General features: G+C 45.1%; 9 protein-coding genes across 9 annotated transcripts; 3 read left to right on the plus strand and 6 right to left on the minus strand.

Moving 5' to 3' along the window:
- Positions 1 to 936: 936 nt before the first annotated feature.
- Positions 937 to 2,280, minus strand: VE01_08883 (uncharacterized protein; the record flags this gene model as incomplete). The annotated part of the gene is made up of 2 exons (XM_018278302.2): positions 937 to 1,573; positions 1,623 to 2,280. 2 exons carry the CDS (start codon positions 2,278 to 2,280, stop codon positions 990 to 992), a joined length of 1,242 nt encoding a protein of 413 aa, XP_018126684.1. The 3' UTR covers positions 937 to 989.
- A 1,222-nt stretch (positions 2,281 to 3,502) lies between these two features.
- Positions 3,503 to 4,300, plus strand: VE01_08884 (uncharacterized protein; the record flags this gene model as incomplete). Its single annotated transcript, XM_018278303.1, has 6 exons — positions 3,503 to 3,566; positions 3,617 to 3,779; positions 3,834 to 3,891; positions 3,942 to 4,034; positions 4,084 to 4,132; positions 4,194 to 4,300. 6 exons carry the CDS (start codon positions 3,503 to 3,505, stop codon positions 4,298 to 4,300), a joined length of 534 nt encoding a protein of 177 aa, XP_018126682.1.
- A 1,960-nt stretch (positions 4,301 to 6,260) lies between these two features.
- KNG1 (kininogen 1) lies at positions 6,261 to 7,304 on the minus strand. Its single transcript, XM_059464278.1, has 3 exons — positions 6,711 to 7,304; positions 6,491 to 6,638; positions 6,261 to 6,409 (listed from the first exon to the last, which is right to left on the minus strand). The coding sequence occupies exons 1-3, from the start codon at positions 6,945 to 6,947 to the stop codon at positions 6,381 to 6,383; spliced, it is 414 nt and encodes a 137-aa protein (XP_059320261.1). The 5' UTR covers positions 6,948 to 7,304; the 3' UTR covers positions 6,261 to 6,380.
- Positions 7,305 to 8,394: 1,090 nt separating this feature from the next.
- On the minus strand, positions 8,395 to 9,074 carry VE01_08885 (uncharacterized protein; the record flags this gene model as incomplete). The annotated part of the gene is made up of 5 exons (XM_018278304.1): positions 8,395 to 8,399; positions 8,454 to 8,477; positions 8,526 to 8,724; positions 8,775 to 8,822; positions 8,883 to 9,074. 5 exons carry the CDS (start codon positions 9,072 to 9,074, stop codon positions 8,395 to 8,397), a joined length of 468 nt encoding a protein of 155 aa, XP_018126681.1.
- Positions 9,075 to 14,136: 5,062 nt separating this feature from the next.
- VE01_08886 (uncharacterized protein) lies at positions 14,137 to 15,766 on the minus strand (the record flags this gene model as incomplete). The annotated part of the gene is made up of 5 exons (XM_018278305.1): positions 14,137 to 14,758; positions 14,811 to 14,862; positions 14,933 to 15,044; positions 15,105 to 15,341; positions 15,398 to 15,766. 5 exons carry the CDS (start codon positions 15,764 to 15,766, stop codon positions 14,137 to 14,139), a joined length of 1,392 nt encoding a protein of 463 aa, XP_018126685.1.
- A 400-nt stretch (positions 15,767 to 16,166) lies between these two features.
- ERG9_2 (terpene cyclase) lies at positions 16,167 to 18,657 on the minus strand. Its single transcript, XM_018278306.2, has 4 exons — positions 18,098 to 18,657; positions 16,985 to 18,044; positions 16,757 to 16,927; positions 16,167 to 16,700 (listed from the first exon to the last, which is right to left on the minus strand). Exons 1-4 carry the CDS (start codon positions 18,163 to 18,165, stop codon positions 16,581 to 16,583), a joined length of 1,419 nt encoding a protein of 472 aa, XP_018126683.1. The 5' UTR covers positions 18,166 to 18,657; the 3' UTR covers positions 16,167 to 16,580.
- Positions 18,658 to 19,282: 625 nt separating this feature from the next.
- On the plus strand, positions 19,283 to 20,630 carry VE01_08888 (uncharacterized protein). The gene is made up of 2 exons (XM_018278307.2): positions 19,283 to 19,872; positions 19,928 to 20,630. Exons 1-2 carry the CDS (start codon positions 19,426 to 19,428, stop codon positions 20,375 to 20,377), a joined length of 897 nt encoding a protein of 298 aa, XP_018126611.1. The 5' UTR covers positions 19,283 to 19,425; the 3' UTR covers positions 20,378 to 20,630.
- Positions 20,631 to 20,927: 297 nt separating this feature from the next.
- On the plus strand, positions 20,928 to 23,320 carry VE01_08889 (uncharacterized protein). The gene is made up of 4 exons (XM_018278308.2): positions 20,928 to 21,025; positions 21,077 to 21,230; positions 21,284 to 22,539; positions 22,592 to 23,320. The coding sequence occupies exons 2-4, from the start codon at positions 21,125 to 21,127 to the stop codon at positions 22,772 to 22,774; spliced, it is 1,545 nt and encodes a 514-aa protein (XP_018126610.1). The 5' UTR covers positions 20,928 to 21,025; positions 21,077 to 21,124; the 3' UTR covers positions 22,775 to 23,320.
- Positions 22,994 to 25,447, minus strand: VE01_08890 (uncharacterized protein). Its single transcript, XM_018278309.2, has one exon. It carries the CDS (start codon positions 25,264 to 25,266, stop codon positions 23,371 to 23,373), a length of 1,896 nt encoding a protein of 631 aa, XP_018126651.1. The 5' UTR covers positions 25,267 to 25,447; the 3' UTR covers positions 22,994 to 23,370.
- Between the last annotated feature and the right edge of the window lie 16 nt (positions 25,448 to 25,463).

Genomic DNA, 25,463 nt, shown 5'->3' on the forward strand with positions numbered 1-25,463 from the left:
AGCCTTCAGAGGATGATATAGATGAATTAGGGTGGTAGTAATTGAATTATTTGCGATTTTTAAAGGTGGTAGTAATTTGATGGGGTGGTTCTAACCCCACTATGCCGGTTACGCCATTGTGCCGGTTACGCCATGACTTACGTTAGTTATTTATAGTTTAAGTTTTACTATATAAATATTTTATATAGTAAAAATATAAGCCTTAATATCTCTTGTAAAACAAAGCTAGTACTACTAGCGTTTTTACGCATGTTAGATTATGATATAAAGAGTAATATTCTAAGAAGATTAAGCATTATAAGCATTATTACAAAAGTTATTAACGTTTTAATTTTAGTCATGTGACCTTGGGTTTTGGTGGGGTGCGGGTGCTCTATCAAAGCGTCCCGTTAGGCCATCCGTCCCGCCACGACTTACGTTAGTTAAGGTTGTTAAAGTTAAGGTTGTTAATTTTGTATTTGTTAGGTTTGTGTACTATAGCTTTAGTATGTAGGGGACTAGTAGACAGCGCCGTTACCTCACGGCAGTTGGGAGATGAGATGAAGAGAGGGGGAAGGGGGGGGGGGAAGATTGGCAAGATAATGGGGGGGTGTGAGGGAAGGGGGGGTTTGAAGGCTCTGATGAATCATATGTCAGCTCCTAGCTTTCTAGCAGCATTTGTAATGCATGTTGATGCTAGAGGTTTCTCCTCAGACTCCTTGGCCTTACACTTCAAAAGAGCGAGCTACAACAAGAATACTAACTTTTGAATAGTAACGACAAAACAACACAATGCCTATAGGCAGACAACAGCAAACTCCCGCAGGACCGACACGCCAGCCTAATGCATGCCTAAACATAGTCAAACGAAAACAATACAAAACCAAAAACATACAACAAGCCAGCCACCAGCTAACGACAACTGAAAGCACAGGCAAAATACGCACCCCGCCTATCCCGACCACAAGAAGGGGCGGGGGTCAGCGAGGACCCCTCGGCACCCACAGCAATCACGCCTCATCCCCGTCCTCATCAGACTCGCCACCAGTCTCCTCATCGGCCCTTCTACTATCCCTAGCCTCATCGAAGGCGTCTCGTACCCTTATGCTCAGCCCCATAGCAAGGTCCTCTTCAGCCTCGGCGCCACGATCAGGACATCCGTCGGCAACAGTGAAGGTCGACGTGCCATAGAAGGCCTCAGGTAGAAACGTATCCGACACCTTGCGGGCAAGCGCCACGAGCATAGTCTTTCGAAGATATGGTCCTGGTGTAGCCCACATATAGCCCTGCACATCAGTCCGACGCAGTGCCTGATCGAGCATCTCCGAGTTCCCCATTCTCCTCTGATAGATGCATGTGATAACGTACCTCAGATAGAGGTAACGTCTTGCTGGGCGGTTGGCAGTAAGAAACTTGAGTTCTTTTCCGTCAATGTCTCCCCATCTAGTCCCGCTGGTAACTAGGTTTGTCGCATCCGACTTATCAATAAGAACGCAGCGCCATACAATATCAGTACCCGAAGCTGGCTTGTCTGGTATAAAGACAATCTCACCATTGTCTAGGGCGCCCTCGACGGTATGATTCAGAACGAGTCCTATAGCATTTAGTTAGCTAATGTATTGTTGTATAGTATAAGGGCTTACCATTTCTCGGTTCGGCCAGCATAGTCTCCCGGACTCCGAATAGGTATGCGAGCTCATCAGACTGGAGGGATTTTGGCACAATATGTGCACATTTCACGTCCTTTGCAGGTTGCCACCCAGTTAAGTGGCAATACTTCTCAATATGTCCCTTACTATTCGTTCGCTCTGCACCGTAATACGCCAGCACGTCGTGTCTAAACACCTTTTGTTTAAAGGGTTCGGCCTTCTGATGGCCAGTTGCAGCCATGATTCGGTTAGTGATAGTTTCAATATATGCATCACCGACAGTTTGATGTTTCGGCATCACCTCGTCCATATCGTCTATAATCATTTTTTTTTGGCGCTTGATCACGACAAGCTCTCGTTCTGCTGCAGCCAATTCCACCTCTGTGTTGCCCACGGCTTCCTTGAAGTCATTCTCCGCAATGGCCCTTCGCTCTCTAGCCTCGTAAAAGGCATCCTTTATTTTATTGTTGGCGGCGATATCAGCGGCCAGGCTCTCTGTCTTGGCCTGGAGGAAATCCTCCGTCGAGCTGGCGGCCGAAAGCGAGGAAAATGCGGACGAGGCGGATACTGATCTGCCGACAAGGGTGGAGATGGCCTCCCTATCCGCAGCTGGCAATACCGAGCTAAACCTAGGCGGTACTGTAGGCGCCATATCGAGTACACAAGATGGGTTATTAGGAGGTTACAATGAAGTTCGAATAGTGCAGACGATTATATGGTCACAGCCTGATTGATATAAGAGGATTTTCATATGGTCTACTAAGAGACGCACTATCTACCAAGCCTCGCCCCTGTCAATGACTTAACGGCTAATGATCATACGATTTATGATTCTGGCTTAAATTGGCAGGTACACTAAATAGCTTAATTCCACGCGACTACCCGCAAGCGCCATAATGCGGCTCTGGCAGGCACGCTAACCCCAACCCCAACGTCATGCCATTCAGTGCTTAGCTAGGCAGGGAAGTGACCACTAACGAGGCGGAAGTCCACATATCGCTGGTCTTTAGAGTTCCGCGGCAGTAGGCGGTGTTGACCTGTCTACAACCATCATTAAGGTAGTACCTCGTTTAGCCCTTCTCCGTGGCACCTACCAACCAACGCCACGGCCACCACCCCGAAGCTCCCACCTAGCTGTGGCTAGCAGCGACCGTGTCAGTCATTACGGCCGTGGCCACATAGGAAGTTCTAGAGGTAATGAGTGCTAGTGTGTCTGTGGTATGGCTATAGCTAGGCTTGTTTAGTTGCGTAGTCTTACAATGTCCATAGGGTAACTTTAGCATTTGTCTTTAATGGGTATAGAACGAATAGAGGTAAGGCATCATGTATGTGTGCGTGGCGGCATTAATTGAGCGACAGCCAGGCAGCATTTAGAACACAGCCCCAGCCTCAGCACCAGCCTTCTCGACCCAAAACTGAACCGAACAGGAAAAACATGAAAAAAAAAAGTCATCTGGAACAGAACCGACAAGATATGGCCCTTAGTTCGACGACATACGCTTGGCAACATCCGGGGTCAGTTCCTGAGTGAGTTTCTCCTTTATGGCTCTAATCAACTCGCAGAGAGTTGGCATCAGCTGACGAGGCTGTAGCTCTAGGCTCCTCCTCCAAGATACATACTAAGAAGGAGTGGCGGTCTTCGTTTCTAAGCTCACAGAAGATGAAGCCAAACGTAAATGGATCGAATCAAAACACGACATTACGGACGTTCTCAACCTGACAAGTGAAGCAAAATCGCGATACGATGGAAAGGGGGACTCAAAGGCATTTGAATGGCTCTTAAAATTTTCGTACCGTATACAGTACTATCATGGACACGGTTTGGAACTCCTTAACTTCAAGTATAATACCCCGCCTTAATTATTGATGGATAGATGTCGCAGCACCACCCTGAATATGTTTCTTTAGTTTGGGGAGCGATTAAGTTTTGCTTCATTAGTAAGTGTGTTTCCTCCGCCTAACAGGAAGCCAAACTTATGTGGCCCCAGGCATCATCAATCGAGAAGTGCTTGTAGCACAGCTTTCCAAAGCCTTGGCTCAGATAGCAGATGCACTTCCTCGGGCTGCTTTAACACTTGTCTTGTTTCCAACTGAAATGATGAGGAATGCCGTCGCAACGATATATGCTCAAGTCACTAAGTTTCTCATCTGGTAATATACTCCTCTACAGCAATTTTGTTGCTAGCACTCACATATATCATTTAGGGCTCTGAACTGGTACAGCGAGGGTCGACTAAAACATATGTACCATGTAATTACCCAAGTAAGATACTTCTTTCGGAATCTCTGAGAAGAGTCCTCTGACCAAGCCAGCCCTTCTCTCCCCGCTACAAAGACATCCTTGAAGAGATTCAGACTTGCTCGCGGACTATCGAGTCAGTAGTATCCGACGCGGCGCAAGCAGAGGTAAGGACCTAAGCTAGTGAAATGCGGACTGCTAGGTAACATAATGCAGGTGAGGGACATGCATATCATCATCCGAGAACTCAAAAAAATAGCAGTTGGTAAGTCTTCAACGAACATCGCCTGGCAACAAGTTGATGAACGAAGCTAATTATCGCTCAGAACACTACAGCCTCACATCCACTAGGCTCCTCAACACCAACCGCCAACTGTCCGAGCTCCAGGTCTCTGAAATCATCACCTTCGTCGCTACTACACCTCTACTCTAGAGTCCAGAAAGCGCCCTCTACTACCATTTGGCTATGAAGAACCGCCGACGCTCTCGTAAATTGTCAAGCCTAGCAAAACCACAACAACACACACAACTCCAAAACTGGGAATCCATGAACCAATCAGCTCTGATAATAATCCGTGGAAGCTTCGCGAACCCCTCACGGGATCTCACCGTCTCAATAATCGAAGCGATAAAACTAAGTGGCTCCCCTGTGGTCTGGGCGCTGAATTCAAAGAATACAGAGGAGGAGTTACTAAGCGCGGAAGAGGATATAGAGCCACTGCCGAGCTTACCGACAGCTATTGATGTCCTGAAACAACTTGTTCTTCAAGTTCTTCAACAGAATCATACACACTTAAGTGAGCGCTCCGGGGCATTAAACATCGCACGATACAAAAGCGCCACAACAGAGAGTGAATGGTTCGACCTTCTCAGATCAGTCATTACCGGAATGTCACGACTATACATAGTGATTAATGTTGAAATCGTCGGTCTAGATTCTGGCGATACATGTCACTGGCCCGAGACATTCGCGCGGTTTTTCAAGGAAATAGATAAAGAGAGTAAAGAAGAGCCTTCTAAGGATAATATAGATGAATTAGGGTAGTAGTAATTAAATTATTTGCGATCTTTTAAAGCTTTTAATAGGGTGGCTAACCCTACTATGTTGGTAGTAATTAAATTATTTGCGATCTTTTAAAGCTTTTAATAGGGTGGCTAACCCTACTATGTTGGTAAGGCCATGACTCACGTTACGTCCTAACTTAACACGTAAGTTAGGATGCCTTTAAATGAATTGTAGAACCTAATCTTGCCTAAGAGGTAAGTTAGGAATTTGAGGTTATAGTTGTAGTTGTAGTTGCTGAAGCTGTAGGTGTTGAGGCTGAAAAACGCAACACTTATTTAACTAGACTTTATCTGCAACCTCCTGTAATATCTAATGGCTAGGAGCGTAGCCGCTTATAGTAAGCTCTTTAATCTACTTTAAAAGTGTCTTTTCTTGATTTTTTGATAGGAGTTGTTACTTTTGACGCGCTTCTACACGTGAAGGTGTACCGCGTAAGCGCCTACAGACAGCGTCTGGCATTAGCCCTAGGGCTATAGCCGCAGCTTGCGCGGATTTATATTTTCCTGTATGAACTCAAAAACTACTTCAGATAGTCGTAAATTGAGTTTTTGAGCCTTAATACTCCTGTTTTCTACCATTGTAGTAGTAGTAGTTAAGTTGTAGTAACGCAGCTCAGCTCTAGATTTTGGTGTGGTTTTCAGAATCGCTGCTTACACTATGACCTACGTTATAGCTTATAGTATTATTATTATTGTTAATTTGTTATTATAATAAAGATTATAAAAAAATCAAAAGGTAGTAGTGTTGGCTTTATAGGGGCTCGAGTCTTAGAAGGAAAAAACTTGTCTATTTCTAAAGGTCTAATTCTATGTTTGTATAAGGGTATTCCTTTTGTATAAACCTACTAGCGTACTAATCTACACGTGCTCTAGGTTATCACGTGAACTGTACCCTTCTATACCCGTGCTCTAGGTTATCGCGTAGTGTTGTTGTTCCTACACGTGTTCTAATCGTTACGTGAGTTGTTGTTTGTTTGTATACACGTGACAACCATAGTTACGTGCGTTGCCACTCTAACAGGTAGTAAGAAATAGTAGTATTATGATTTTTAATCTTAAAAGTATGTTATGTAGCATTAATTAACATATGTTATTTATTTTTTATGTTATATAATAGTAGAAAATTCTAGGGTAGTAGTTCTAATATTAGCCTTCTCAAACTATCCTACGGCATATTGGTTGCATGTTTCAGCCCTAACATGCACCATGTGTGGCCTTGACAGGCAGCGAGCGAACACTCGGTCGCCTAGAAAATCACGGTTGCCTCGTCGCCCTCACGCCTAATTTGCAGAAAGTCTACTTTTATAGTGCAATAGTGCAACAGAGTTCCTCGTGGACATGCGACAGTCGATGAGTTGACTTCTCCTTATAGATACTTGTTCCTTCTTCAATTAAACATCTAAAATACCCCGTTATCACCTCCATTATTTGCCACATTCCATCTCCATTCATGTCAGATTGGGAATTTCCTCGGAACCTGCCAGTCTCATGTTCAGCCAACCCTGTATATCGAAATCATGTCCATTCAAATAGGAAACTAGAATCAACGGAGGCTCACATTCAGAATTTGTAACCTCCCTGTAGTTTTGCCAAGCTCTTTCAACAAATGTCACTTTACATGTGAGTATTGCACCTCCATCCTGACACTGACAATCTTCGATGATAAGTTTATCGTTGGGTTTTTTGCATTCAGTTGTGCATAGAATCTATTTATTCTTAGTTAGCACTGGCGCATACAATAGAAGTCACACTGCCGTAGGGTGGCCATCATCACTCACAAGTTTGAATTTATACTTGAACCCAGCCACAACCTGTCTCTTGACGTCGCTAATTTCCGTCACTTTCAACTGAAATTGAGAATTTCTCTGCATACTTATGTGCGAACGAGCCTTCTCGATCACGTTTGTTATATCTGTCGAGTTAGGGTCCACATCCTGCCAACAACCAGAACATTGAGATGCCATCACCGAACTGATACTGAACAAGAACGCAATAGTAGTCAGTAGGAAACGCATATCGGGTGGTAGTAAGCCTCTAACACTGGATGTTATTTCAATGACTACAGTTGAGGGACTGATATCGCTATTTAAAAGAAGTGCAATGCTCAGCCAACAAAGCTGTGTAGATCGCAACCTTATGTTAACTAATGGTCCGAGATGCGACAATTAAATGGTGCGGGCGGCCCGTTCAGGATGACCACTTAAATTCGGATTATAGTTTTAGGAACATCGACCCCATTGGCGTATAAAGAAAGCTGATTTAACGTGTCTTCCAGCGTGAAACATTTGATCTGCTCGGTTGGTCGTGAATGTTACAGACGTGTCAAACACAGATCTGCTGTTCATGTCGGCATTTTTGTATTGGATGCCTTCTGCCAAGGTAAGACAGTAAAACATTACTATGTTGGGATATAGTACCGAAGACTCGAGAAGACAACTGAGATCCGTGGCCCGTGCAGATAGTTAGTCGACGCTAAAATGCGCTTGCTCCATGATAAATCTCCGCTAAGGCTCAGCTATACCTCCGCGGCACCCAAAGAGGATCCAGTTTCGCTAGCGACCGTAAGAATCGTTTGGTAGCTTTGGTCAGAAGTATTGAGTACGGCGCTCCATGGAGCCGGCATTGTTGGAGGGGTTCAGAGTGTTCAGGAGTGGTCACGGAACACGGCTTATGCTAAAATATGAGAGATGTTAATGCGTGCACAGATTTTGAGATGATTGAAGTCAAAGTATCCATCATATTCTCCTCCAGAGTGGGTTTTCCTCTACATGGGGAGGGACGTTATTCCACGCACGTCAGCATCGGCAATCGATACGTCGATACGGCCACTCGCGGTTGGGAAGCTTAAATAGACAACAATAAACAGTCCTATTTAGCAATGCAAATTACAGGGAGGCGTCACTCGGAACACTCAATATCTCAGACCTTTCACCTTCCGACTCTCTTCTGTGTATGAGCGGGCATCACGTAAGACCTTGTAAGAAAACACTACGCTAAAGAGAAAGCTCACGGGGGCGGTGGGCTTATAGGAGTCGAGCCCTCTAGGGGGTGTTCTCTTAGGAGAGAGAGTCTCCGAGGAGCTTTGTCCACAGAGCAGAGGCGAACCTGGAGCAAACTCCTTAGATGTATGAGCGCCTAGGAGGGTCCTCCTTAGATGGTAGGGATCCTAAGAGGATCCGCCTAGGCAGTGGGTGCTCCTAGGGACTTCCTCCTTAAGGCACTAGCGTCCTAGGAGGATCCTCCCTACGACTCTACAATCCTAGGCGTTCCCCTCGCCTACAAGGGTACCCTTTAGAGTGCCACCTAGCTAGGAGCACTCTCTAAGGCTTTATAAATAAGCTACAAAAACTCTAGCTATCTACGCGTAACCTATCTACTTTAGCTGGTAATCTAGTTCTACGAATTTCACCCCTATCTGCATATACTTCCTCACGACCGCCTATAAATCGTCTCTAATCACGTCTAAGCTAGACGCTTTCGTCTGTTAGCACTACACACATGGCAGACCGTAGAGTACTTACCTACAACAAGCATCCCTCCATCTCCTGCCACTGTCTACCTACTCCCGGATTCAACATTACCCTAAAGCGTACTAGATGTTAACTCGCTCTGTTCTAAAGCCTTCTGTCCTTTAGCACTGACTTCCGCTGCGTAGACCTTGATATTATTTCCTAAGAGCTCTGCGAGGAAGATCTCTAGCAAGGGACCGGACCCCGGATACATAGTAGGTCGTTCGCCAAATGGCTTTTTAGGCAAGCTCATAGTTTCAACATACACTGAAATCAAGAGGATCTAGTCCGGGTAATCATTAGCTGTAGTTTAGAGGGTTTCACTGAACGTACATAGCCATCATCTAATTTATCCTCCTCTAGCGCAATGTTAAGTGGTTCCTAAACTATAAGACCGTTAGCTACACTATTAGCTTTGGTACGGATTTGCATATTGCATACAACAATCCCACCTTCATTCTTTATCTGCCACACTAGATGAATGCGGCGAGTTTGGACCGCGCGAGTGTTATAGCCGTAGATTAGCTTCTTCAGGTGTGGTACGAAGGCAGCGATGCTGAAGCCACTCGCCACCATTAGGACGCTCTCGTACTCGCCCATCGACAGGGTGCCTCCGTAAGGGCCACTGAACATGACGAGGGGGTTTATGGTATAGCCTTTCTCCGCGTAGTACAACAGCTCTCGCGTGAGCCATCTCCGAGGCTCGATCAGGAGATCACTGGTCCTTTGCATCCCATGAGATGACCGTGAACGGGTGAGTTTGGAGGAAAGACCAGAAGCTGACAGAAGGGATCCAGAGGTTTATATACTGCCTAGCATCCATATTACATCTATATCTCTACGCCTACGTCCTAGTTAGGGACTAGACTTAGGCTAGTTGCTTATCTTATATAGTTCTTATGATTCTTATGCGTTAACGTAGGTCATGGCGTAAGCGCTGCCATGGCGTAAGCGACAATTTCAGAAACCACACCAAAATCCACGTTACGTAACTAACATTAAAACCTTAATAACTTCTATAATAATGGTTATAAAGCTTAATCCTCTTATATTATTACCAAAATTAATGTTTCTCTAGTAGAAGGTACAAAGGTTCTAAGTTAGTAGTAGGGCATTTTTATCTAACTACCCTATATGTCTAACTTCCCTATACAAATAGTACGCTAGTAGGTTTATACGAAAGGAAAACCCTTTATACAAACAGTATTATCCTTATTAGGTTTTAACTTATAAACCCATCTTGTATTAAGGACTTTAGCGTTCTTAGGTTTAGGTACTAAATCCTATGTATTATTACTTTTAAGGACTCTAATTCCTTTTCTAGTACTTTTAACTAATATTCTTTATATTTAGAATTTATAGCTTTTTTATAATCCTTAGGTTCTATAATGCCTAGGCTAGGTGTTGGCTTTATAGGGGCTTAAGTCTTAGAAGGAAAAAACTTGTCTATTTCTAAAGGTCTAATTCTATGTTTATATAGAGGGGTCTCCTTTTGTATAAACCTACTAGCGTACTATTCTACTTGTGTTCTAGGTTATCACGTAAGCTGTACCTTCTACACCTAACGTAAGTCGTGGCGTAACGGGACGGATGGCGTAACGGGACGCTTTGCTAGAGCACCCGCACCCCACCAAAATCAAGGTCACATGACCAAAATTAACTTACGTTATGCTCTAGGTTATCACGTAGTTTTGTTATTTTGTTGTTGTTCCTACACATGTTCTAAGTTATCACGTAAGTTGTTGTTTGTTTACACGTGACAACTGTTGTCACGTGCGTTGCCACTCTAACAGTTTACTATACAAGAACAACTTGTAATTATAAAACTGATTTTAATATTTATAATTAGTTACATAGGAGGTTAAATAATTTTAATAATTTAGATAGTAAATTAGATGTTAACTACAAATATATAACTGTTAAAAACCATTAAACTATGCAAAAGTAGAACGCCTACTCTTACAGTAACGTAAGTCGTGGCGTAACCGGCACAATGGCGTAACCGGCATAATCATGTGGTGTCCCCTTACCAAAAAAAATCAACTTTTTTAATAAGGTCGTGGATATTTTCTAGGCTCTGCAGATAATACGTTAATATGCGTACTATTACTATACATAAGGGCTAAGCTATACAATTAAAATTGCAAAAGTTATAATCATTTAAAAAATCATTAGAAGTAAGTACCTTTCTATAGAAAGTTTGGTGTAGAGTGACATTATACCGGTTACGCCATTGTGCCGGTTACGCCACGACTTACGTTAGTCTTAGGTCGGTTTATAAACTGTAACAATAGCTTTATAATATGTAGTAATTTGTGTAACGTAAGTCGTGGCGTACTGGCGGGAATGGCGTACTAGCGGTAGTAGGGTTGCAGCTACCCCATCAACAACTTTAAAAAATCGAAATAATTCAATTACTAGAACAGAATGGTCCGTAAGAGGAGTTTAAAGGCTCTAGAACGTGAAATCGAAATATAGAAAGCAGTATTAGCTGTTAAATCAAATCAATATAAGTCTGTGTACGCAGCTACAAAGGACTTAGGCATACTAGAGTAACGTAGGTCATGGCCTAAGTGCTGCCATGGTCTAAGTGACAATTTAGCGGGGTAGTGGTAGCAGTGACCCCATCAAACCAGCTGACTGGTAGTTACTACTTCTACTATATAGTTAAAAATGGTGAAACGTAAGAATATTAAGGCTCAAGAGCTTGATTTACGTGTTTCTAAGGCAATTGAAGGAGTTAGGTTAGGAAAATTTAAATCAGCAAATGCTGCAGCAATTGCTCTAGGCCTACACCCTAATACTGTCCTTAAGCGTCTAAGAGGTAGCTCTACGCGACGTGAGGCGCGACAACAACAACAGCTCCTGTCAAAAAATCAAGAGCAAACGCTCTTAAAGTAGATTAAGGAGCTTACTGCAAGCAGCTACGCTCCTAGCCATCAGATATTACGAGAGGTTGCAGATAAAGTCCAGTCAAATAAGTGTTGCGTTTTTAAGCCTTAACTACAACAACAGCAACAACAAACACAACAAACACAACAACAACCTCAACCTTAAATACCTAACTTACCTCTTAGGCAAGAGTGGGTTCCACGATTCATTTAAAGGCATCCTAACTTACGTGTTAAGTTAGGACATAGAGTTAAGGCACAGAGGATGAATAGGGTCACAAAGCAGGTGTTAAAGGGGTGGTTTGACGCGTATAAGAGCCTTATAACAAAGCAAAAAATCGAAAACTACAACACTTATAATATAACGTAGGTCGTGGCGTAACAGGTGTAATGGCGTAACGGGGGTAGTGGTATTTTGCTAGCGAATTTATATTACGTGACTAGAATTAAAACCTTTAATAACTACTTAAGTAGGTGATGTAAAGTATAATACTTTTGTATATAGAAACTTCATATATACATATATTCGACTTAGAAATTTCAGCCTGTAAGCTAGTTATATAAGGAAGTTATTAACAATTATAGATTTACTATACTAATATTTTGTATAGTAAAATCTTAGACCTTTAATAACTTATGCAAAACAATTATAGTGCTACTAGCGTTTTTTTATGTAAAAGAGTATTATATACAGTTCTAATATATACAAGGAATAAGCTTTACTAATTTTATTCATAGAGTTATTTAGGTTTAAAGTTTTTGGTTCTAAGTACTATTGCTTACAAGTTTAGCTATAAAGGTACATACCCCCGTTACGCTATTACACCTGTTACGCCACGACCTACGTTAGATGAAACTAGATTTTCAATTAGAACTATAAACGTAAGTTGTGGCGTAACCAGCACAATGGCGTAACCAGCATAATGTCACTCTACACCAAACTTTCTATAGAAAGGTACTTACTTCTAATGATTTTTTAAATGATTATAACTTTTGCAATTTTAATTATATAGCTTAGCCCTTATGTATGGTAATAGTACGCATATTAACGTATTATCTATAGAGCCTAGAAAATATCTACGACCTTATTAAAAAAGTTGATTTTTTTTGGTAAGGGGACACTACATGATTATGCTGGTTACGCCATTGTGCCGGTTACGCCACGACTTACGTTACGCTCTGTATGCGTTTTCAGGCTTATCCTAGCTAATAGGAATGGGTGTCTGCTGTTGAATACATCTGTATAGATAGAACAGCTATTAAGCCCCTTATTATATTTAAGGGCTAGAACATCTTACAAAGCTAGATTCTAAAGGAGGTTATATAAAAATAACACTTCTCTATAAATACAAAAGGATAGACAAGCAATCTTTATAGATTAGAGTAGCTAAAACGCGTTTTTAAGCCCTCTATAAGAGCAAAAGTAACATAAAATAGACAACTATAGTAACAGCTCCTAATTTGTAATAGCTGTAATAGCTATAATAGCTATATAAGTAGAAGCTTTATATTATACTACATTTAAAATCGAATATTGCTCCTTATAATACCTCCTTATATATCTTATGTTCTACAGCCACTTAATATTTCAATTTTTAGGCCCTTAAAGCAATACCTTACAACTGCTCTCTTACACCTAAATGAGGCATAACTCCTATAAATACAAAAAGTAGAGTAGCTAGAAGCATATATTACTGCAAGAGCAGCTAGTTTTTTGACTTTAAATATTAATTCTGCTTAGAGAGGGAGTGGGCTACAGCCATTTTAGCTACAGACAGTTATATAAGCAGCTACACTTCCTAACGTAAGTCGTGGCGTAACCGGCACAATGGCGTAACCGGCATAATCATGTGTTGTTCCCTCACCAAAAAAAATCAACTTTTTTTAATAACGTCGTGAATATTTTATAGCTTCTATACATAATAGGACAATATGTGTACTATTACCATACAAAAGAGCTAAGTTGTACAGTCAAAAGTGCAAAAGTTATGATCATTTCAAAAATCATTAGAAGTAAGTACCTTTCTATACAAAGTTCAGTGTAAAGTGACATTATGCCGGTTACACCATTGTGCCGGTTACGCCACGACTTACGTTACTACAGACGTAGTAGTAGTAGAACGACTACATACTCCTATAGAGCATGATATTTTTAAGAAGGTATTCTTAAATAGTAGTCTGCCTGATTTTAATACCCTTTATAAAGCGAATTCTGTGCTCTCTACAGCCTTAAATCAAGGTGTTTTGAATACTCTTACAAAGCGATATATTAATAAGTTAGCAGACGAGTTAGAGCGCCTTAATACACGCAACACCCTTTAAAAAAGAGAGTGTGATAACTTACGCTTAATTATTTAGAAGCGTAGAGTATAGAATAAGGGTAAGAGAGCAGTTTTAGAGGGTCAATTCCACATTTCTATAGAAGAACTCCAGTCGTAAGTTGTAGAAGCAGAAGCAGCAACAGCAATAGCTTCACAGAGGCCTACAACAACGCCACGACCTATAAACGAAGCTATAATTAAGGAAATGGATGAAGAGAGCGAAGAGAGCAAAGAAGAGCCTTCTGATGATGATATAGATGAATTAGGGCTGTAGTAATTGAATTATTTCGATTTTTTGAAGTTGTTGATAGGGTAGCTGCAACCCCACTACCGCCAGTACGCCATTCCCGCCAGTACGCCACGACTTACGTTAATGTTAATAACTTTAGTAACAGGTCTATTATTTATGATAATTTAGGTGGTAATTCTGATATTTTCTAACAAAAGTAATTTACAACCTAATGGTTTGCGTAGTATTACTACCTAATTATAGGTTAAACTACCGCAAAGATGCACAGAAACCGATCGCCATTTGGGAATGTCGACGTATGTGGAGTTCACTAATACGTCGGTGACGGTAATGGCCTTATCAAAAAAATCAATCTTCTTGTGGCCAACACTGGTACCGTTTGATACCAAAGTCCAGGGTACATTGAGGGTGCCGTTGGCTTCCTCCGCATCGACAATCTTGGCATGGGCCTGATATGATCGAATCACTAGACCATTCGTTTGATCCTCCATTAATACAATGCGATCAATCACAGTTGGAAAGTCGAAAGTTAAAGAATAGCTGCCGGCCTCATTTTTAGGTTTGGTGTCCTTAGGAGCGATGGGTTTGTCACAACAGGACCTAATGAAATCACCTAATTTCTTGTAACAGGCAGCATGGCGAGCAGGGATAAGACCGCCGCGATCAGGGGCGAGATCTAGTTCCAAGACGCAATTGCGGCCCACACTCGTGTGATAGACATCAATCATTTCTTCAATAGATCGTAGAGGTTGGTCGACACCGAAGAACCAGCGGTCGTCAGTTTGCAGAGTAGTATCACATTCAGCCGGGCAGAAAATAGGGCTTGTAGGATCGCCACCATCACTTGTAGTGCCTCTTAGGAAAAAGTTAGAAATAAGCTCGTGCAGGGGGCATATAACATTCTCACGTTGACCAAGTCTCTTCAGGGGCTTCTCCAGTTTCCTTCCCAATCCATCGAACTGTCAAGGCCAGCTTAGATCAAGTTTATTGCAGCCACGGGATTGAACTTGCCTGGATTAGCGGAAACACAAGTGCTGTTCTTGTCACAAGCACCGAAGACGACAGCTTGAGGTTGATGAGCTTCCAGGAGACTCTGAATATCATTCATCTGAGTTGAGCCATATCCACCATCCAGCCAAATCTATCCAGCGAATCAACCCTGTTAGCGACGAAGCGTGAGAGGTCTTATTCTGGTTCTTACTTCAGTCAAATTTCCATACTGTGTCCATAACTCCGTTAATTGATCGAATACAATCTGGCCATATGTGCTGTCACTAATACCGACCTGTCCCCATGCCAGGGAGGTGTTCAGAACCTCAGCATTCTGTACGTTCAAAAAGTTGTTGACTACAACGCTGTAGTAGAAGCCGTGTCCAATTCTGTACTTTTGGGCCGACTCTACAAAACTCTCGACAACACTCTCTCCATGGGCAGGCGACTGCTCAATGGTATAGTTGTAGGGGATTGTCATCTTGTTGAGAGTTGGAATTTCACCTTAGTCGGCCATATCGTGAATCCGCAGTTGTGCTTGGCCACAAGCGTGGCATACTTCCCACCTAGAGCAGTGATTCTTTCCATCGACTGATCAGTATTTATCAAGGCAGGGTTGAACAGAGCTTGGTCAGGCACAAGCTTTGGGTCATAATTGCAGCCGTCGCTGCCGATGTCAGTGGCAATGTTATAGTGGATGAGTACACCGATTTCTTTATCTTGAAATGCGAGCTGCTCTGCTGTCGGTAATGCAATCTTGGAGCCATCGATAGGGGAAAGGCGATATTTTGGCTCGTAGGCTTTAGGAGCATTGCTGGCTACAGCACATGCGAAAAGGCAAGCACCAGCGGGGAGAGTATACAAAAGCTTCATCTTATTTCAGAGAGCGGTATGGTGCCAAACTTGGATTGTCAGGTTGAGATACTCATTATCACTCTCATAGATATATATATATGTATGGGAGTAGTAGTTAGTATTCTAGTCCACATGGCAACATACGGCTTGCCACTCAATACCCCTCACCTAATTACCCCACAATAGAGCATATAAATCGTCCTAAACTTGGGTGTAACTGAGTTAATTCATCGACTTGGAGTGACGCGTGCATGGTGCTGCTAGGGCAATCTAGTAACAGGGTAGATCTACAGTAATCGATCGACTTCTTGTAACTCAATCTAGAACAAATTGGGCTTGCTTAGCTTTATGTAACGTGATATACAGCTGTAGCATTCAGTCAATCGAAGAAAGTTAGAAGATAGTTTGAATTAGAAGTGTTACTATAGTAGCCATTCAAGAGGTTCTCGCAGTAGCAATATGTTATCGTCGCTCGTGCCATTAACTTAACCAAAGGGCCTGCCCGCCGTCTGCCTTGTACGACCACACCCGCTATGTTACAGAATACACCACCCTCCCACAAGACGGGATACTTGATATTTCCCCTATATTCGCTATTTCAAGAGCAGAATTGATGAAAGTAGGCGCTGCTCCAGGAATTAAATGTTTTGGCAACTCAGAAGACCAAACCACTATAAGGAAGCCCCGGGATACTTATTCCGTTTATGTGGGCCCAAGCCTACAGATGATTTGTATCAAATGCACATACCCACAATGATCTAGGTCATTGCCAGGTTTGTTAATGCCGAATTGAGTATCGCTAACCCGGAAAGATGTTGTATTATAAATGTAGCTATAGCTCCACGTGCTCGCCCTGGGTAAGCGATGACTCGCTGCCACCGAATAACTTACTTCCACGGAGCTCCTGGAAAGCAATATCAAATCTTGCTCCTGCAAGATATGCAGCACCAAGCTAAATTACACATTAGATCGTCTGCAGATGATGCGGGAATATATTGGGTAGATTACCATCAGGAAAGAAATAACGAAAAGTGTCCCGAGGACGGCGGCCATAAGGTAGACGGTGTCTGTCGTAGCTTCTGACTTCTGTGCCGCCTCCTCTGCGGTTGGGTCAGTAGCTGCGAGCGTGGCAGCCTTAGGGTCTTGGGATGGAAATATGGACTCGATAAATTGCTCGATCTAAACCAGCATTAGCTATTTGCCCCTGAAAAACGAGGGCTCCTTCGCAGGACATACCTTGCCACAAGCAATGCTAATTTCCAGGAAATTCGGATCTGTCGGTGAATTCTTCTTGGCAATCTTTCGTGTGTATGTCTTGAAAACTCCACAGACAATCCGAAGGTTTTGGGTAGACTGGATCATCAACTCGCACGCGTCACCCTTGGTGATCTTGATGTTTTGGTGGAAAATTTTGGGGTTTTGGAAAACGAGCTCGAGTGTCGCAATGGCCATGGCCTGGGGGATGGCCGTGAAGTTGAAAACACTCTGGTCTTTAATTCCAGCCAAGTAGAAGAGGCATTCGTCCGCGTGGCGAAGGGAGTTCAACACCATTTCCGAGCTGCATGCAAGAGCTACTGTCTGGTTTTCGGGCTTGAACAGGTCCTCGAATTTCTCAACGTGCTTCGACCAGATCTCCTTTGGCCAGAACCTCCGTTTGTCGTCGAAGTCTTCGCGAATATCACGAATGATATTTGTCTTCTGCAGGAACTGTCCCATGGATTCGGACAGGTGTGGGCGTTGGAGAAGTGCCGGATTGGCCAATCCACTCTCGACAAAAAGTCTGGTCAAGCCGTCTCCTACAAGCCCAGCAACATAATGGCAGTACAGCTCGTAGTCTTTGATCGTGTTGACGCCGTTCACGTTGTGTTCGGCATTGTTAGCGTAATCCGCCATGCCATTGCCCATTTTATCCGTGATGTCCTTGATGATCGCTTGATATACCGGCTTCACCTTCTTGTATTCCGTGATAACGACGTCGAAGTCCACCAGCAGACCACGATCCTTCTCATCTGGGCCGTTACCATTGAAATTCCAGCCATCCTTCTCCATGATGTTATGGAAATCTCTCAATATCGGCTCTTTGTCCTCTAATGGAATGGTCATGTCGTCCTCGACTGTGTCAAGGCCGCGAAGGATCAGGTAGAAGAGAGCGACCGGGACGAGCAACTCTGGGTTCAGCTCTTGAATGACCATGCTGAAACTGCGGCTTGTATTTTCCAGATGCACGAAGCATTTTTGAAGAGTTTCGCATTCTGTTTTTTTGTCCCGAGTATGGACTGGATCATGCCACACCTTCCTACATGCGACGGGTTAGCATCATCGCTTTGGGTTCAGAATGTCCGCACGAACCATTGGACAATTGAGCGCAATTGGAAAGGATGGAGCGCAAGGTATAGAGCCTGGCTAGCAGAAACCATGATTGAGGTGAAGGCGGAATGTCGCCGGAGAGTAGTAAATCGGTGTCTGGTTTGTGGTGAAGTTGATGCGGAGGCGGAGGTAAGATGTCAAATGAGGTAAGTTGCCCAGTGGAGCTTACAGAATTTGGGGTACGGGGTCGGGGCGGAGGTGAGGAGAAAGAGTATGTAGAGTATTATGTACTCTAGCGAGGAGAAGAGGGCTATTCTGAACTACTGCAGTACTAAAAGTACTCTATAACTCTATAATAGCATGTGAAGTAGGGAGTATTATACAGTAGAGTACGCTGAAATGGTTTCCCCAGCGATGTTCTGGAAGGAAGATAATCTCCTTTAATTTGATTAGCCTGAACTATCTCACCCTCGTACCCCTAAAAAGCGATTTTGAGAGTCGAATCGGAAGATTCGCTCCCTATCAACTACGGAGCACACGGAATATCGGGGTAGAGTATTTCCGTAGCGGAGATTAGTCAGCAAGTAGTTGGTGGTTTGTTGCAGTTAGCTTACTTAAGCAAACTGGCGATAGCGAAGACCAGAGAAAAGAGCAGTCTCGGCTATGGGTTTGTAAGTATAAGTAGTAGGCAGCCTCAGGCAGCCTCAGGCAGGTATTTAGGATTCTCCACGCCACATCTGTGAAATTGTGAGAGGCTTGAGAAAGCCAGAAACCGATACAAAAGTACTTGTACACGTATTTTGTACTAGAGTATACATGCAGAGTGACCAGAGTGAGGATACGAAGTACAGTAAGACTACAAACTCAGAATACTACGCTGTACTCTATCTGATTCTATACTCTATACTCTCTCATACGATCCTTTATTACAAATTATATAGTATAGTATTCGTATCGATAATAATAGCTACACCCACCCACCGACAAAAATAAAATATTCACGTGATAATGTACCCCTCTATACTCGAGTAGTTCTTCAGGTACCCGTGGTGAGGTGAAACCGTTCATGGTGGGATCTGTATGCAGCCAGAAGCTTGGACCACACTAATATTACTAAGCTATCTAGTACACCCACAACTTGTACACTATACGCACCGTGGGCACTTTCTTCACCGTATATTCTAATCCCCCCCCCTTTCCCCCCTCCCCCGCCCCCCCCCCCCCGCCCCTCTCTCTCTCCTTCCTTCTTCGTAAACAACTCTTCCATCTCCCACCTCCCAACATTTACATCAAAACCCTCAAATCCCCATCTCCCTCTTATATCAAATCAATATACAATTTACACTTTCAAATCTTCAAATAAATTCATAATGGCCTCCACCACTGCCACCGAGAAGCCTTCCTACCTCATCTGGGGTGGAGCAGGATGGGTTGCCGGTCACCTCAAGACTCTCCTCGAGAGCCAAGGCAAGACCGTTACTACCACCACTGTCCGCATGCAAAACCGTGAGGCTGTCATCGCTGAGCTCCAGAGAGTCAAGCCAACTCACGTTCTCAACTGTGCTGGTTGCACTGGTCGCCCCAACGTTGATTGGTGTGAGGACAACAAGGAGGATACCATCCGCAGCAATGTCATCGGCACCTTGAACTTGGCCGATTGCTGTTTCCTCGAGAAGATCCACTTGACTGTCTTCGCCACCGGATGCATCTACACATACGATGAGAAGCACCCCATCGGCGGTCCAGGCTACCTCGAGACCGACAAGGCCAACTTCGATGGCTCTTTCTACTCCGAGACCAAGGCCCACGTTGAGGAGGTGAGTGAAAGCGTCGTTGCCCACAAGAGACATGAAAGCTAACATTATTTCCCAGGTCATGAAAACCTACCCAAATGTCCTCATCCTGAGACTGAGAATGCCCGTCAGCGACGACCTCCACAGCCGTAACTTCGTCACCAAGATCTCCAAGTACGAGCGTGTCGTTGATATCCCCAACTCCAACACTCTCCTCCACGACCTGCTCCCTGCCTCCATCCTCCTTGCCGAGCACCAGGAGACTGGCATCTACAACTTCACCAACCCCGGCGCCATCTCCCACAACGAGGTCCTTACCCTCTTCAAGCAATACGTCCGCCCAGATTTCACCTGGAAGAACTTCTCCCTGGAGGAGCAAGCAAAGGTCATCAAGGCCGGCCGCAGCAACTGCAAGCTTGATACCACCAAGCTGATCACCAAGCTTAAGGAGTACAACTTCGAGGTCCCAGAGGTCCACGAGGCGTACGCACAGTGCTTCCAGCGCATGGCCAAGGCTGGCGTGCAGTAGAGGGAGACAAATGAACAGCTAGAAAAACTGACTTAATTGGTTCCGCCTCGGAGTTTATTGATCAAAAGCTCTATTGATGTCTTCTACTTTTGTAGCTAGAATAATCTGACTTTACCATCACAAACACACACGGGCTGAATGGCACTTTGGACTATCTCCCCCGACCAACACCTCTCCTGACTTATGACCTGTTGTATCTACTCAGTGACTAACTAAACCTGATCTTGCCGACCTATCCAGAGCAATCTTTGCCTCCATCTATATATCACTCTAATATATACCAAGGCTACAGACGGATTTATAAAATAGTATGAAACTCTCGTATGACATCGGCTGTTGAGCTCTATTTCATATGATGTGAAATTATCGTAAAAAAGAACCCCTGGAAATTTTATATCATCCCGCCATTTGACCAGAATAGTTAGTTTCAGTGAAGCCCTGTTTATCGTGGCTCCGTTCCCGCCCACGTTCTTAGGTTCTTGGGTGCTGCGCCACAGATGATGATATGGCGGCAAACGTCGCCACCTGAAAAGTAACCACCAGCCTTGTACTTCTCCCCACCAACCCATACTATTTGTATCTGTTCATCAACACAAACGATCAACCGGCTATTGCTTGGGTTTATTCTCAACTCATACAACATATCAGGTCAGATAAGACTGCCCGCTCTTAAACCGACGTCACTAACCCGGCGAACAGCCGTTCCCTCCTCTGCCCCTCACATCGGCGCATTCGGAAATCGCCAAGATGGTCGCAGACCTCACCTACTACAATGCCCTTGGGGTAAAGCCGGAGGCCACCGAGTTGGAGATCAAGAAGGCATACAGAAAGCTTGCCATCATACACCATCCAGGTAGGTCCCATTTGCGGTACTTGGACCCTTGGAACGTAAGACTGATGAGACAGATAAAAACCCCGGCGACGAGACTGCACATGCCAAATTCCAAGCGATCGGTGAAGCCTACCAAGTCCTCAGCGACCCCGACCTGAGGAGGTCGTACGATAAATTCGGAAAAGACCATGCCCAGCCCAGTGAGGGCTTCACGGATCCTGCCGAATTTTTCGGAACGATCTTTGGAGGAGACGCATTCGTGGATCTGATCGGCGAAATATCACTTATGAAGGATCTCACAAAGACGATGGACATCACCATGACAGAGGAAGCTGAGGGAGAGGACGGAGATCATGCTGCTGCAGCCGAGGCAGCAGCAGGGACTTCCCCTGCGGAGAAAGCCCCGGCTGACGAGAAAGCGACTTCATCCCCCCCACCTGCCGCATCGGCAGCCGATGCGGCCGAACCTTCGACAGAGAAGGCATATGCATTCGACCATACGACAGGAAAACGCTACGAAATCGACCCCCTGACAGAGAAGCCATTGTCGAACCCGACTTCACCTCCTGCGTCTGGCACATCCACCCCAGGGAGGGGAATACCAACGCGGCCTGCGATCATGTCTAAGAGCGACTCTGAGGCGCAACTAGATGCTGCTGGTATAACCGAGGAGGAGAAAGAGCTTCGTAAGAAGGAGAAGAAGAAAGGTGGTTTGTCGAAAGAGCAACGTGAGCAGTTGGCGGAATACGAGAAGGAGCGCATAAATATCCGCAAGGAGCGCGTGGAGACTCTGGCCAAGAAGATGATTGACCGAATCAGCATCTGGACCGAGACCGACAAGGGAGACGATGTGACCAAGGCATTCCAGGAGAAGACGAGACTTGAGGTGGAGAACTTGAAGATGGAATCCTTCGGTCTCGATATTCTGCACGCGATAGGAGCTACCTACTTGTCGAAAGCTGGCGCTTTGTTAAAGTCACAGAAGTTCCTCGGAATAGGGGGCTTCTTTTCGCGGCTGAAGGACAAGGGAACCCTGGCAAAGGATACTTGGAATACTATTTCCAGCGCGATTGACGCACAGATGACCATGGAGGAGATGGCCAAGATGGAGGAGAAGGGCGGAGAGGACTGGACCGATGAGAGACGTGTTGAGTACGAGAGACGAGTAACTGGAAAGATCCTCACCGCTGCGTGGCGCGGAAGCAAGTTCGAAATCCAGGGTGTACTTAGGGATGTATGTGACGAGGTTCTGCACGACAAAAGGGTGCCGATGTCGAAGCGTCTGGAGAGAGCCCAGGCTCTGGTTATCAGTGGTGAAATATATGCGAAGGTATGTTGCATTCCAGATCCATCTTTATGTCACTTGATGCTGACTATATTAGGCTAAGCGTAACCCCGAGGAGGAGGGTGATTATATGGCATTTGAACAGTTAGTTGCAGAAGCTGCGGCCAAGAAGGAGAAGAAGAAGGGCAAGGATAAGAAGACTGATGGCGCCAAGCCTCCTGTACCTAAGGAGGCTGAGGCTGCTGCTGCTGCTGCGGACGCTCCAAACGTGCCAAAGTAAAGGGGGTGAGTAGATAATTTAGAAGTGAGACGTCATTGAGATAGCAATGCAGAATAATGTCCGAGTGGATACCCATAACGCTTCATGAGATATCAAGGTTGGGGTTCTTGCCAACCACTTTCAACAATTTGTTACAACTCGCAGTTTCAAATTTTACAGCTATATGATTCATGAAATCGTACACTGCACATCGAAAGCATTGACACGACCCCTATAACACAATTTGAAGTGCTTTATTTAAGCTAGCGATATTTTTACAAATGAAAATAGCCTATTCGTCTTCCTAGCCAAATGGCGGCATATCTGCCTTGGGTATCATACTGTACAGAACAAATGAACTGATGTTAAATGAGCGAGTGGACCTCATAGCCTCCTTCCCCCCAACAAACTCCGAGCGATACCACGCTGCTAACTCCCTACACACAATCCCAAAGCCAAAGATGTTATTATCTGGTCGCCCGCGCACCATCTCCATCCCGTAGCAATTACGCCCAATAAACGCCTCCAAAATCTCGACCGCGACATTGGCGCGATGATCTCCGTTCGAATTCGGAATATTGCCGCCTCATCCTGAGAGCTTTGATGGATAAGGCCGTTCACATTCCTGAGACAACGGTCTCGGTGTCATCGTCGTTATCATCCGCAATAAGCACGCGCCCTCCAAGTTCAACGTCGCTGACATGCACTTTATAAGCTAGTGCCTTATTACCCTCAAGTATAAGCTCTTCCGTCCATCCAAGACATCGTTTTATACTCTGATTCATCTTCTGGCTATCGACCAGAAGTTGCTGGTGTTTTTCTAGATCCAGCTGTAATCTCTCTTCATCACGCTTTCTGTGGCGTGCATCGCTTTCTGCCAAAGCAGTAGGGCTGAGGGTCCCGTCATCGGCAGAGTCCAACTCAGAAGCGTCGTCGTCGTCTTCATCGTCGTACTCCTCGCCGCTCACATCGGAAAATTGATCTTCTTCGGTAATTCCACTCAGACTTAGATGGCTACCAATGGAGGACCGGGTTGCTGCTGTGGCTATCGAGAGACGCCCAGACCGGCTCAGTCGGCGATATCTCCGTAGTTCAGCGCTTTGCTTTCGCATCTCGCGCTCAAGGGTTCGGTTGATTGCTGCAAGTGACGAGTTTGTTATTTCGAGATCGAGCACCTTCCTTTCCCGTCGGGCATTGGCAGCAAGTTCGTTTAACTGCTCCAGAGAACCCCCCGCCTTCACTGGGCTCCTCAATCCGGAAACCGAGGACGAATCATCTGCTAAGGCAGCCTCCGAACCTTCCTCTGTTGAAGAAAGGCTTGTCCTGTCAGTAGTAACCGGCAGAGGCACATTGCGAGCTTCATTCGACTCTATGTTCGAGCGTGACTCGTCTAGTTGGCCAACGCTGGGAGATTTGGCACGAGACCAAAAAGGATTAGGCGTTGGACCCTCGTCTCCGGAAGTAGGGGCCCCATTCTGATTCTGATAAAGTGGTGGTGACGTATAGGGCGCTTGGATTAAAGGAGGCGAAGTATAGGGTGCTGAAGCTAAAGGAGGCGAAATATAGGGTGCTGGGGCTAAAGGAGGCGAAGTATAGGAAACTGGGATTGAAGGGGGCGAAACGGTTGAAATCCTTCTGGCCACATAGGTATTGTTGTGATCGGCAGGCTTCGTAGGTGATGAGGGCCGGCCCTGGAATGCAAGGCGAGGTGGTCCAGAAAATGGCGTGGTTGACACTGTCGACCCCGCGCGAGTGTATGGTAGCTTTGTAGTATCCGGGGTCCCATTGGCGTGAACAAATCTCGCCCTGGATTTATCTTCTGATGCGGGCAAAGTTGGTGATTGTCCAGGTTGGTTTGTGGGGGAGGGAACTGCGTTCCCGTTTGCATAAAGGAAGCTGTTCTGCTTTGGAGCACCCGGGCGTTGACGAGCAGGCTGGGAGTTATTCGATTTTGCGTCGCTGGCATAGAAGAACTTCCCCGCTTGCTGCGATTGCTGCGTTTGATGTTGTGATCTGTCTTGTGCACTTCCCATATCCGATATGGTTGGGCTAAATGAGACAGTGGGCTTCGACGGGAGGTCGTCGAGTTGAGACAGCCCCAGACCCCCGCTATACACCAGATTGCCTCCAGATGCAAGAGTGGGCTCCGTTGGTCTTAGTGCTGTCGGAGTGCCAGTGGGAGTCGGGTTCGCACTATCCAGCCTCGACTTTCTTGACCCGGACCTTGGTGTGATGTTGTCGCTGAGAAAGGAGCCGACGGGGGTTGTTGTGCGTTCGTCCCTCTGAGGGCCGTTGGGGGTAGTGTCCTGACGCGTTGCTCGTCGAAGCAATGGTGTCACAACGTTTGCAGGAATTGCGCCTGCGATCTTGGGAGTTAAAGGTGTGGTGTTCATCGTTTTCATGCCCGCTGCGCCCAAAGGCGACATGACGGGCCTCTGGCCATGAGGATTCGGCTTATCGACAGGCATAGCATTGCCGCTCTTCGAAGTCAGAGGACCATTCGGCGCTCGCATTATCGCATTCTGCTCGTCGGGGTTCAGCGCAGGCAATCCTTTTGACTGTCGGGATGTTGCAGCTCGGGAGAATCGGGTTGTACTGTCTGTTGGTGTTGGTGTTGTTGGTGATACTGGGTATGATGCGGTGTGGTCTTGTTTGGAGTGGGCCGTGGTTATTATGATCTTAGATTGGAGTTTGGCCGTGGAAATGCGCC

This window comes from Pseudogymnoascus verrucosus, assembly GCF_001662655.1.
Source record: "Pseudogymnoascus verrucosus strain UAMH 10579 unplaced genomic scaffold scaffold_55, whole genome shotgun sequence".
NCBI lineage: Eukaryota > Fungi > Ascomycota > Leotiomycetes > Thelebolales > Thelebolaceae > Pseudogymnoascus > Pseudogymnoascus verrucosus.

Excerpts from the sequence above, each read along its gene's own strand:
- KNG1 (XM_059464278.1), bottom strand. The coding sequence starts at position 6,947 with ATGCGTTTCCTACTGACTACTATTGCGTTCTTGTTCAGTATCAGTTCG. Across the intron at positions 6,639-6,710 it reads TCAAGTATAAATTCAAACTT|ATTCTATGCACAACTGAATG; the intron begins GTGAGTGATGAT and ends AAGAATAAATAG. Across the intron at positions 6,410-6,490 it reads GGAGGTTACAAATTCTGAAT|GTTCCGAGGAAATTCCCAAT; the intron begins GTGAGCCTCCGT and ends TGAGACTGGCAG.
- ERG9_2 (XM_018278306.2), bottom strand. The coding sequence starts at position 18,165 with ATGGTTTCTGCTAGCCAGGCTCTATACCTTGCGCTCCATCCTTTCCAA. Across the intron at positions 18,045-18,097 it reads TTGCGCTCAATTGTCCAATG|GAAGGTGTGGCATGATCCAG; the intron begins GTTCGTGCGGAC and ends CGTCGCATGTAG. Across the intron at positions 16,701-16,756 it reads TCGTTATTTCTTTCCTGATG|CTTGGTGCTGCATATCTTGC; the intron begins GTAATCTACCCA and ends TGTGTAATTTAG.
- VE01_08888 (XM_018278307.2), top strand. The coding sequence starts at position 19,426 with ATGGCCTCCACCACTGCCACCGAGAAGCCTTCCTACCTCATCTGGGGT. Across the intron at positions 19,873-19,927 it reads CCAAGGCCCACGTTGAGGAG|GTCATGAAAACCTACCCAAA; the intron begins GTGAGTGAAAGC and ends ATTATTTCCCAG.
- VE01_08889 (XM_018278308.2), top strand. The coding sequence starts at position 21,125 with ATGGTCGCAGACCTCACCTACTACAATGCCCTTGGGGTAAAGCCGGAG. Across the intron at positions 21,231-21,283 it reads TGCCATCATACACCATCCAG|ATAAAAACCCCGGCGACGAG; the intron begins GTAGGTCCCATT and ends CTGATGAGACAG. Across the intron at positions 22,540-22,591 it reads GTGGTGAAATATATGCGAAG|GCTAAGCGTAACCCCGAGGA; the intron begins GTATGTTGCATT and ends TGACTATATTAG.
- VE01_08890 (XM_018278309.2), bottom strand. The coding sequence starts at position 25,266 with ATGCGAGCGCCGAATGGTCCTCTGACTTCGAAGAGCGGCAATGCTATG.